This window comes from Mixophyes fleayi, chromosome 1 (genome assembly GCF_038048845.1).
Source record: "Mixophyes fleayi isolate aMixFle1 chromosome 1, aMixFle1.hap1, whole genome shotgun sequence".
Lineage (NCBI taxonomy): Eukaryota > Metazoa > Chordata > Amphibia > Anura > Limnodynastidae > Mixophyes > Mixophyes fleayi.
Window position 1 is genome coordinate 356,041,602 of NC_134402.1, and position 12,593 is coordinate 356,054,194.

General features: G+C 41.4%; 1 protein-coding gene across 2 annotated transcripts in view; it reads right to left on the reverse strand.

The window, feature by feature from the left end:
* KNTC1 (kinetochore associated 1) overlaps positions 1–12,593 on the reverse strand; it is a 197,179-nt gene that overhangs the window by 179,564 nt on the left and 5,022 nt on the right. For both annotated transcript variants that reach the window (XM_075177790.1, XM_075177780.1), the window contains exon 2: positions 5,498–5,646. In XM_075177790.1, coding sequence (XP_075033891.1) covers positions 5,498–5,629 — 132 coding nt within the window. In that variant the 5' untranslated portion in view covers positions 5,630–5,646. The remainder of the gene's footprint in view (positions 1–5,497; positions 5,647–12,593) is intronic.

Below are 12,593 nucleotides of genomic sequence, written 5' to 3' on the forward strand. Positions count from 1 at the left end.
CTGGTGAAATAACCTTAGTATACATGATATACTTGAAACGGTCACTAATTTGGAAGAGTGCATAACAGCGCTGTTCCAACCCATTTTCCAGAAATGGAAGCTGGTACATTTGAATTAGACTTCATAAATTGGCCACTGTAAGGGGCTCGTACTCCCTTCACAAGTTGTTTTCCTGTCTTCCCTACTTCAGATCAAGGGGAGGCCATCCTCCCCAATCTAAAACTGGAAATATCACCACGAGTGAAGCAGAATATATACTTCACACGGGCAGCCCTTTTAAACACATTACCCTCAATCTCAGTAAGAAGATAAAACAAAACATTTAATCAAAGAGACACCTATTTGTAATAATATGCAGGTATTGTAAACAAGTGTAATAAGCTATAATAAATAAAACAGGGAGGAGCTGGGGGCTGCAGACGAAGGATAGAAAGGCCATATGTGGCTCTAGAGCCGCTTTTCTCCCATCATTGCGTTATGCTAACCCTATTAAAAAACATTCAATATAAGTCTATGATACCATGGTCACCACTTCCTCTAACATCAATATAGGAGACTGTCTTAAACCTATACTTGGGAATCCTCATTTTCTTGACTGTCTTTCTCAATGTGTCCTTCTTGACAATTCCACATATGAAGACTTATTTCAGTGGTCAAGGAACAGGAGTAAATTACCCCAAATGGGGTAAAAATGAAATTCCTGGGGATAATGCTGCCAATTCACATGCTGTCAGTTGGATTGTAGACCCCTTTAAATGTGAAATTGCTGTTGTACCAGAAGAGCCTCACGGGTTGGCAGAGGCACTTCTTGAGCTTCGATGCAATAATGAAGCACGTATTGCATTTGAAAACAAAGCAGATCTGTCATATTTTTGGATGTCAACAGCATTCAAAATTGCACATGAGGAGGCAGTCAAAAAGTTGCTGCCTTTTGCAACAACCTACCTTTGCGAACAAGGATTTCCACTCTAACGAACATAAAAACAAAGCAGAGAAATCGATTGGATGCTGAAGACTGTATCTAAATTGCTCTGTCATCAAAATGCCCCAATATTGATGCTCTCGTATCAAAAATGAAGCAACATCATTTCTCCAAAACCTGAAGTTTTGAAGTTGAAGCTTTCAAAGAAATTTTTAATAGATTCAATAAAATTTTGAATTACAAAAATTAATAATATAGGATTTCCTTACTTTCAAATCAAGGGGGTAACGTCGGCGTATCCAAATATATTTAGGTGTAAAGGGTAAAAAAGTTCCCTGACCCCTGCCCTACATTATACTAAATCTCTGTTTAACCTGCCAGATCCTGCATCCTTAGATGCGCTCTGTAAGCCTATTTTGTGAAAAGTCTCCTACTACAACAGAGTGATTTAACACAACTAATGACATCCAAACACAGTAATGCAATCAGACAAGGCTTTTTTCAGTCCTATACCCATTCTGCTTACCATATCAGCCAACTACATAAACCAAAATATTTGATGAAGAATTATCAAAAATAGTCTGAGCAGGAATGTAAGAAGTTGGCTAAATCTTCTTTTAGGGATTGTGTTGAACTTGGAGAGGCTATTCATATGTACATATTCACAATTATTATGGAAAAGAGGATTTTTATACTTCTGATAAATCCGCTTCTCCGACTCCATCTGGGGGACACTGGAGTTGGCACTTAAATAGTTAATTATTTAATGTAACTTGTTGACAGAACTCCACTGTTCTACCCCCTGTAGTTTCTCAGTGTAGTTAAAAAGCCCCACGGAGGAGAGGAATAAAACAAGCAACCAGCAAAAGAGTGGAAGGGAGGGCACATCCGCCTGCAGAAAAGTCTGCAGCACAGGCATATCCGCTTTTTTTTTTGGGGGGGGGGGGGGTGAAACCTGTCCCTTTAAAATAACTGAGGCCAAGGCCCACATCCAAGCCATCCTGAAGAAAAGCTAGGAAACCGGAAAGCCGTAAGTAAGGTAGCCGCATGGAGCATTCTACACTCACACCACTTGATGCAGGTCCACCACGTCTGTCAATAGAAGTGGCAGAGAATGGTTTCCTGGCCCACAGCATGCTATCCACTACTCTGTCAGACAAATCCTTGGACCGTCTGGGTTTAACGGTGTGGCTTTTTTTGAGGCCAGTCAGACGAGGAAGGTCCCGTTGTCGAAACAGGTCGACGTGAAGAGGCAAGCGACATCCCGGACCAACTGCCATTAGGTGAAAGTCTATGTCCCAAACCAGACAGGGCCAATTGGTGTCAACCAGGATCACTGGAAGTTCTCCTCACTTGACCCGACGGAAAACCCAAGAAAGCATCGGGATGGGAGGCAACAGGTATCCCAACCGAAACTGCCACGCATGTTCATGACATCTACCACAATCGCCAACGGGTTCCTGATCCTGGAGTAGAACCTGGTGATCTGGCGGTGTAGATGAGACACCAAGAGGTCCACGTCTGGATGGCCCCAATTTTGGACCAAACATTGGAATATTTCCAGGTTCAGAGACCACTCCCCTGGCAGTACTGCGTATATGCAGAGGTAGCCTGCCTCCCATTTGTCCACTCCTGGAATGAAAACCACTGTTGTTAACACTGGAACAAACAGTTCCACCCAGGCCAATATCTGTGCAATCTCTTTCATTGCTCTGGCATTCCCAGTACCACCCTGTTGCTTGACATATACAATGTCCATGGAATTGCCTGACTGAAGGCAGACCAGAGAACCTTGGAGTAGTGACCTGGCCCCCCAAAGAGCTAGAAACATGGCTGAGTTCCAAGACGTTCATTGGCAGAGAGCTCAAGCCCACCAAAGATGCTGTAGGTGGTAAAGGACCCCAGAGCCCCGGCCCACAAGGCTGGCATCAGAGGTGACTATGATCCAGAACCACAGGGCACAGGACCTACCCACCAATTGATCTTGCACAAGCCACCATCGAAGAGAGACGTGCCTTGGGAGACAATAGGAGCTATTGGGAATCCAGGCGGAGGTGTGAGTTCGACTTCTTCTTCAAGAGGTCCCACTAAAAGGTTCAAGAATAGAACCAGCCACAAGGGAGCGTCTCGGAGGTAGAGACAATCTGCCCTAGCAACTGCATGCAGAGGAGCACAATCCTCCTCACCATGATCTGGAGTGATCACATCTTGCCCTCTGGGAGAAAGATCTTCTGTGCCTTGGTATCCGGGATAAGAAAAAGCAATTTCATGCACTGGCAAGGAACTAATTAGGTCTTCGGAAGATTGATAATTGGACTGTGTTGTTCCAGCACGGTGATGGCGAGAGAAAGATGGTGTCTCAAGAACTGACCTGAGTATGCATTGATCAATAAATTGTCCAGGTAAGGAAAGAGGATTACCCCCAGGGAGCGCAAGCAAGGGTCATAACCGCCATGAACTTTTTGAAGACCCATGACCAGTGGAGACCAAACGGAAAATGGGGGCCCCCCACAGCAAACCTGAGAAGGGACGGATAGCCCTCCCAAATCCGAGAGTTGCCTGCAGCCGCACACTATATTCTTGTCCCTGTCTGCTTAGAAGGAGGCAGAGATCCTGCCTGGCTGCTTAGAGCGGCCTGGCAGCATCCTTTGCCTGGTCTCTGCTGACAGGAACATGTATATATTGTGTTGACGCAGACAGTCCACACCTGCTAGAAGAGAAAAAGGGGGAGGGGGACTAAATCCCCCCCCTCCTCAGAAAACCTATCTATCTCCACCCCTGCTATTGGGCAGACCAATTGTTAAAATATATGCACCAGATCAAATTACCAATGCTGCCATCTGACACCAGGGAATACCTTTATACTCCCACTACATTGGAGGAGATAGATATGGCAATTGCATTATTCCCTAATGGTAAAACACATTTCATTATTAGCCACAGATGTTGAATATTGGAATAGGTACTGATATTATCTCTTGCTGCCACCAAGGCTTTTGACTCCATGGAACAGAGACACTTGTGCCAAATTATTTAATTAGATATAGGTCCAGAGTTATTCAAAGGATAAGGCTGTTGTACTCTGGGCCCCACAGCATGGCAGCGTGTCAATGGTTTAGGCTTGGACGGGGGATACGGCAGGGTGGTCCCAAGTCTCCTGTAGTGTTTGAACTTGCTATTAAACCTTTGGCAAGTATGATTAGATTAGATTTAGGAGCTTATAACGAAGAAACAAAGACTATACCATTGGTCTATAAGCAGACATTAGGCTACTATTATTGGCAGACATGCAGAACTCTCTTAATGATCTTCTGCAGGTGGCTGAGGCAGTTTTCAGTCATTAAGATTAACTAGTTGAAATCAAATATATACACAATAATGCAAAGTCTACCACAGGAGAATGGAGGGAAACACTCCCTGCTGTGGACGAAAAAGAAATTATTTGGGCATATCGATAACTGACATTTCAGACCACATTTCCCTAAATATATTTCCAGGCACTGAGTATCTTAAACCAAAAATCCAGAAAGCTACCCCTTAAAATGACTGTAAAGGTGAATTTTATTAAAATGGTTGTGTAGCCAACATTTCTATATCCATTTCAGCATGCAATGATACCAAAGCATGTTTTCCAGAAACTGGACAAATATATTTCTCCCTTGGTCTTGATGGGAATAAAATTACCAGTATTTTACTTCATATTTTATGCAAAAACAAAGCATTTAGATTCATTTCCCTCCCCAACTTTAAATTATACTACTTGGCTGCACCACTATCATATGGAGGAGGCCCTCATCACATACAATCTGTTAAAGTTAATGTTAGAATTTCACTTAAACAGAGGTCATGTTGTACAATCATGAAATACTGATGCAGAGAAGAAATAACAGATTTAGGTAGAACCTGGATTGTCGCAGCCACCATAATTGGGTAGCCCTGGTTAAATGACAGAGTAGGACACAAGCTTTTTGTTTATACCGGAAGAAACTTTATACAAATGGATATAGTAGAAACTGGCAAAATCAAAGTATGACCTATGGACTCTAAATTTCCATGTTATGTACTAGCTATGCCTGCTAAATATCATGCACAATAATTAATATATACAGTATCTATCGCTTGTAATATATGAGGAGGTTAAATTGGTAACAGTGTTTATATTTCAATGCAGAAACTGGTACTGTTAAATTATTTCTTTAAAGCATTTTACGTAATGGAAGTACACAAGACACCATGAGACTTCAACGAGTGAACTATTCATTGTTTTTCTTTCTGAGTGCAAAAACAAATTTTGATTTTTCAGAGACACAGTGCACAACTCCACTTCAAAAGGAAGAAAGATACATAATGCATTTATTGGTAGATGGACTTGATTTTTCTGCTTACAAATTAAAGCAGCAACATGTTATCTCCTTAACATTTATAAAGATGTGTTTTATTACTGTATACAGTATGCTTAACTATTTTAAATAAAATTTGAAAGAAAAAAAAACAAAACAAAAAAAATACACGTTTATTTTTTTGCACTTTCATTAGGCCATCACATTTTCATTTGAGTTAACTACACGGTCTTACTTTTTCAGTTGAAGAGATTTTAAGTAGAGTGTCCACTTGGTATAAGGCTGTGCCACTTTCCTGCCTTGAATCAATATTCAAACGGCAACTCCCAGTATCATCATTTGCCAAAAGCTCAATATCATTCCACATGTTGATGGCGTGTTTACCTGTAAAAAGTTATATCACTTATTCATAAAAGCACAAATCTTTCTATAGCAATGTACAAGTAAATCAAAATTACAAATGACAGAGGGATAGGCTTCATACACACAGAAGGTAATTTTATGCAATTATACGTATACGGTAATGCCTATTATATGCCATATAAGGCAGATTTGAATAAATAATGCTCGCTAAGGGTTCTGTACCCATACACACATTTCCTGACAAGCATTCGAGCCAAATGCAATGAACCATGCAGTGTTTACACAAGTTAACGGACAGTAAAATATAATGGAATATTATGGAATCACTCATTAAATACACAAAATGCTATTGGGAATCTTTGAGAACACACTTGTAATGCTCTAATAGTGAGGACGAAGTACAAAGTTTTGCCTACACAAGTGGTCCCCAAACTTTTTCAGTTCACGGCATCCTTAGGGTCTCCATATTTTTTTCAAGGCATCCCTTCAAAATAATTGCCGAGCCTTCCCGTTTTATAAGTAGTTGGGTCCAAATAACATAATAAGTATTTAGGTAAGAACAGAAATACTTAAAGTTGTTTGCAAAAATAATACACATAAATCCAAGGGAAAAGAATATTCTTATATATTTTTTTCAATTATATTTCTGTCAAATAACAATCCACAGCTACCAGTAAGAGGAATAAGATCAAACAAAATAAAACAATATGTACAAGAATCATCATACTTTGCCCCTTCACCATTACACTTGGCCCATTCACTTTCACAGTGTGCCCCTTTACGCTCATCACACTGTGTCCTACTTCATTGCTGTTTCCCATCACCATTTCCCCACCTTCCTTTACTTGGCCGTATTTCTTATAGCTCCTCTCTGCATGGCTCCTCACTGAAATGGAGGATGCCGAGTTCCAGGCACTGATGGATCGGCAAGCAATTTTTTTTTGTTCTGGCTGCAGTACCCATGTGACAGCGCCATGGCACCCCAGGGAGCACACTTTGGAAACCATTGGTCTACACCACTATTTTCCAATGTCCATTATAAAAATAAACTGAAAATGTACAAACTGGCAATTGATAAACACTGAATAAATTTAGAATATTAAACAAACTACAAAATTGGGTCAATAAAAAAAATTAACGTAGGTGAAAGTGCAGACATGGATATAGCTTTAACCTAATTGAAGTGGTGGACATTGATGGAACATTTGAAGAATGCTAAATTACGAGAGTACACTTAAAGAAGGTGCAGTTCGGACAATGTGCTAGAGACATGAGTAAATACTATATAACATAAGCTTTGGGAAGTAGAAGTAGAAATATGTTTTGAAAGCAGTGTTTCCAGCCAGTGTAACACCTGCAGCATATTTCTGCTGATTAAAACACTCCGTTTGAATTTAATTGCCCTATTTATCTGGGGGAAAATTTCAACATCCGGTGAAAGCTGCAGTTTTCAATGCAGATAGGGAAAATGATAAAAAGCTCCATCAATGGATTAACTCACTATCCCCAGCAGTCATCCTGTTTTTACTGTTGCACCAGAGCTCTATAGTGCCGGCAAAAGAGCACAATTTATTATTTTGAGTGAAACTTTAAATCCCCAAAAAATACATTTCTGGAGGGCATTAACTACTATAGAAAACAGGATTACAAGCCCCATCAAAGAGGGCCTGAAATCCACCTTCACTGATATTCCTCCGGCCCCAAAAGTGCTTCACTCCAAGATAAATCGCCTTCTTAACAAGAGACAGCCCACCCTAGTCTTTCTCCTGATCCAAAAGGCCACAGGAACAACAGAGGTGCTCGAAGCCTATCACTCCCTGCCAGGTTTGTGAGGAGCTGCAGAAAAACACTCAATCTGGCACCCAAGCACCTTAATATCTGTCCTTCAAACTTTTACCTGTACTACTGACAATTATCCAGCGACTGATCACTCCCAGAAAAGCTCTTTACTGCCAAAGTTAACTTTCCTGCTACAGCCCTAACCAGGGGTCAGAGCGGAACTGGCAGCCCCAAACAACCTGACAGACTACAGCCCGAACGCTCAGCTGCACCCTTTCCCGATCAGCCACCGCTGTATGTTTCCCTGGCCACACTACCCAGCTTTTCAACTTTGGCCTTCAAGCACTACACAGACGAATGACAAAAATGCCGGTCACTATATTACTTTTCTAAACCTGCCCCAACTTATTTGAAGGGAAATTTGAACTCACAGCAACCAGGTCTGTAAAATATATCTTATCTGCAGCAGCTTTGAGCGACTGTGTAAGCTAAACACCAGAATAGCACTCAGAGGTCTCCTCAACCTGCCTACTATTATTGCACACTAACTAATCTACATTTTCTTAAGAAAACTGCAAAATCTACATTCAACAAGATCATGGCAATTGCAGACTTTCAACGTATAACACAATAGCACTTTCTAGTGGCTGAAAGTTAGAACTTTGTAAGACTGCAACACTTTTAAAATCACTATAGCTTTTTTTCTATATTCTCCAATTTAACTTATTGCAAATATATCTGAATGTGTAAAGCAGAATTATAAACATACACCGGTCTGCACCCACCTTCTATCCATTGTCTACTAATAATCTGGAATATTCTCACATTTAAACTAGACTACATACAACTTGCCTTCCCACGGGTCTATCATCCATCCAATAAACCCCTAATTAACTTGCCCCTCAGAACAGACTTGCCGTGCAATACCTGTGCATCACCCTAATTAATCATCTTCGCACAGAAGGAGCAGAATACTGTCATAAAACACATCCAACTCAGCTTGCCAATGGCTGTTCTGCTGAACTGTACAATCTAATCCCTCAATTACTCTAAAATGTCTCAAAGGAAGAAATGGTCTCAGCCACAGACACCAATCATGTTTAATAAGGAGGGAAATCAGAATTCCCTTTGTACCAAACCCAAGGCTCTCCAGAACATGACTTTGAGTCACCCCTACCAATCAAATCATGAAACAGGTAAACTGTACAAGTTATTCTGAGGTCTTCGCTCTATTAGCAGAAATGAAAACCAAGATCTCAGTGCTTGGATCCCACATATGTAGGCATCAGGAATTCACAGAAAACTACAACACAAATAATAAGTCCTTAACAACAGATGGAGAATCAAGAAAAATCGATAGTCAAGAAATAATATTCACATTAAAAATATCCTGATCTCCCTAGGGAATTGAGAGATCATTTTAACGAACATGTCAACATTCTGAATGTCAACCTTTTAATGGTGTTGATATTTTAACTGTCAACATTATGGTGTCAGAATTTTGTACCCAACCCAACGAGATCACATATGTCCATCTCCTACGCTGAAACAGTCCTCATTTTTGAAGACCTATCACAACCAACAGTGATGAGAGACGAAGATGAGAGATCTTATGGAAGTTACCAAAGTAATTTGATCCCATGATACCTGTTACAGATGGGGCTTCCCTTTTCAACTGTCATTCACGCATGCCGGTAAATCCTTCTCTATGAAATCCCCGGATTAAGGTATATACATTTTTACATTTTTCTAAAAACTGAACCTTGAGATACCCGCCTCCATGACCTCACCACCGCCTGCACCTTAGAAAAGACCTCCTCTGCCAGATTGTTCAAAAGCCTAAATCTACTCTTTTGGAACATTCAATATGAGACTTTCAAAAGCAAAGTACTCTAGGAGTTTTTTTCCTGACTTTTAGGCCTGCTATTCAAGATGGGTTCTCGTTTCCCATTTCAATATTTGCTGGGTATTAGTATTTGCTAATAGTTATATAGTCATCAGGAATTGGGAATATGGATTTAATTGTTACCTTCACTAGTTTTCTGCAGGGGTTTTCAGATAATGTATTTGCCTGGCTCCCAGTTCTTCAAGGACTCTTACCTTTACAACTTTGATTAAGTCTTCAACCATACTATTATACTGTTTTATGAATTGCATTGAGCTGGGAGAGTAACTTGTAATGATAGTTATATTTTCGTTCTCTCTCAATTTCTGTTTTTCATACTGTTGTTATAGATTTGTAATAGGATGTTTTCACCCATACTATTAAGAGGTCGTGCATTACTGGTATTCACTTTTCTCATATTGCCTCACTACATTAGAGCCTACAAAACACACCCCCTACAATTCCAGTAACTTTGTTGTACCAAAGATCTTCATCTAGCTCCCTTACTTAGGGACATATTCAATCAGCCATGGAGGGTCTCTGGACCGGTCGCGGAAGGCACTCCGCTGCGATGTAACATTGCAGATTTCTCTTCGCCGCAACCACAAAAGATAAAATATCTGGGAACTAAAAAGTATAACTAATACAACTCAGCAAACGACCCTCCCCTACACTATTGAATCTGAACATGATAAATGGGACAAGTTATTAATATCATGTATAGGTTGGATTTCTTCACTGAAAATGATTATCATGACATGCTTTTTATGCCTCTTCAGACTCTCCCGTACCTGTTAAACACTCCAGAAACTAACTTCATTTTCTTGGTCCAGCAGGAAATCAAGAAACCATATGGACCTTTGCACAAACCGATATGGAAAGGAAGTCTTTGAGGCCCTAATTTCTTGAAATATTATAGAGCCACCCATTTAACCCAATGTGCCTTATTACACTCTCCCAAACCACAAAGAGTCATATTACTATGGCTCAAACCCCAAAGACCGACACAAATTAACCTGCTCCTTACCACAGCTTTCTCTATGGCACTCTGGAACTGTAACCACTACCATGTACGACCTAATTCCTTATTCATGTTACGTGATCCCAATTTGGAACAATCCTCAATTTCCCCTAGGTTGAATTCTCTCCGATTCCCAAAATGGATCCGCCATGATACCAGAGTTCTATCTGACTTGCCCCCACTTCAATAATTTCCATCTTTTGAGAATATTCAATTCCTGTTTCGATCAGTATCTTCTGCTCAGACACTTAGACAACGTCTAATCAGCATATTTCTAATGCTTACTAAGCACAGATGTGAAACAAGCCTTGCATATATTATTCTAGCAGCAGTGTTTGATTGACAAAAGGAAGGAGTAACATTTGAAAATCCAATGCAACAGTATGTTTGCAAATAACAAAAAAAGTACACATTTGATGGCTCTATAGTTTGAGTCAGATTACAAATGGACATACGAATGCAAACCAGGACAATACTACTGAACATAGTTGCCAATTCCGCTTATAACAAGCGGAATAGAGCTTGTTTTATTTTTAAGTTGGGGTTTTTTTCTGCTTGCCGCGGGTTGCGGGTTTTTGGGGCTTTACAAGCTCAGGTTTATCGCTATCAAAACACTTTTTTTTTCTTTTCAAGCTTTATTGCCTTGTTGTGTGTAAGAACGCTTCAGTGTTGGAAGCTGCTGGCCTCTTCTTAAGTGGGCATAACATCAGCTGTTGGCAGGTGTGTGTGTTAGCAGGAGCTCTCAGCTGAAGGAAGCAGCAGAACTGGGAAGAGGTGAGAGAAGCCTGGGGATTTAAGAACGTGTGAAATCTGGATCTCCTGGTGTGGTTTAGCGGGGAACCTGTGCAGGAATGCACGGGGTGGGTATAGCTGAGGGCCCCAGTAACCAGGGGGATGTAAAATGGAGTCAGTACATCTGTCTGTAGTATGCATCTTATACCGAATATTATCTCTTTATACTGTATTTTATATTTATATGTGCTCTGTCTGTATGCAGAATATTAGTATCACTGAGCCTGGCAGATGTACGGCACAGCCGGGACCATTCCAGGATTTAAGATGTGATCTCATTTAAGGGTTAACATATTAACACATTAATTGCCTAAGGTGAAACTGCATGTCCTCTGACTGCATGGAAACTGAGTATTATTCTAATTACATTCACTTTTAATCTCGTATTTGTCCCTGACTGGTCACCATTCATAGTAGATGAATAAAGTATTGGAATTATTATTAACTCTCATTCACTGCATTTTAATAGCAGTGAGTACACAATTGATCAATGTTTTACTGTACCAGATGCTGTATGAACCATGGAATAGTATTTTATTTGCATTTTATCCAATGTTCTATTTTCGGAAACAATGAAGACAAATTGTAGAAATCTTTATATGTATTTATTTAATAATGAACAATAAACGTTGTGGTTTTCAGTACACTAACACCCCTGTCAGTTGGGCTTTTTAGGATTGGTTTGGGCTTGTTTTTCTTTTCAGAGTTGGCAGCCCTGCTACAGAACCGTCTTTGAACACGTCAAAAATGCAATGAGCTCTCTGATGCAATCTATAAAAATAAGTAGATGAATAACGATATAACACGGCGGTTCCCAAACTGTGCGCCACGGCTCCCAGGGGTGCCGCGGCGCTGTCACTGGGGTGCCGCGGGCCAGACATACAAAAAAAAAAAAAGACACAGAAACTTACCAATCCGCCGGGCGCCGGGACCCAGCAGCCTCCTCTCTCCTGCAGCTGTCACTGAATATCGACGTCAGTAACAAGCTGCAGGAGAGAGGAGGTTGCTGGGTCCCGGCGCCCGACGGATTGGTAAGTTTATGTGTTTTGGGCTTTTTTTTATGGCTGGCGCCTGGCGCGGGGCAGAGTGAGAGGGATCGTGGCAGAGGAGGGGGACAGAGGATGGTGACAGCGGGACAGAGGAGGAGAGCAGAGGATGGTGACAGCGGGACAGAGGAGGAGAGCAGAGGATGGTGACAGCGGGACAGAGGAGGAGAGCAGAGGATGGTGACAGCGGGACAGAGGAGGGGGACAGAGGATGGTGACAGCAGGACAGAGGAGGGGGACAGAGGATGGTGACAGCGGGACAGAGGATGGTGACAGCGGGACAGAGGAGGGTGACAGAGGATGGTGACAGCGGGACAGAGAATGGTGACAGCGGGACAGAGGAGGGGGACAGCGGGACAGAGGAGGGGGACAGCGGGACAGAGGAGGGGGACAGCGGGACAGAGGAGGGGGACAGAGGATGGTGACAGCGGGACAGAGGTTGGTG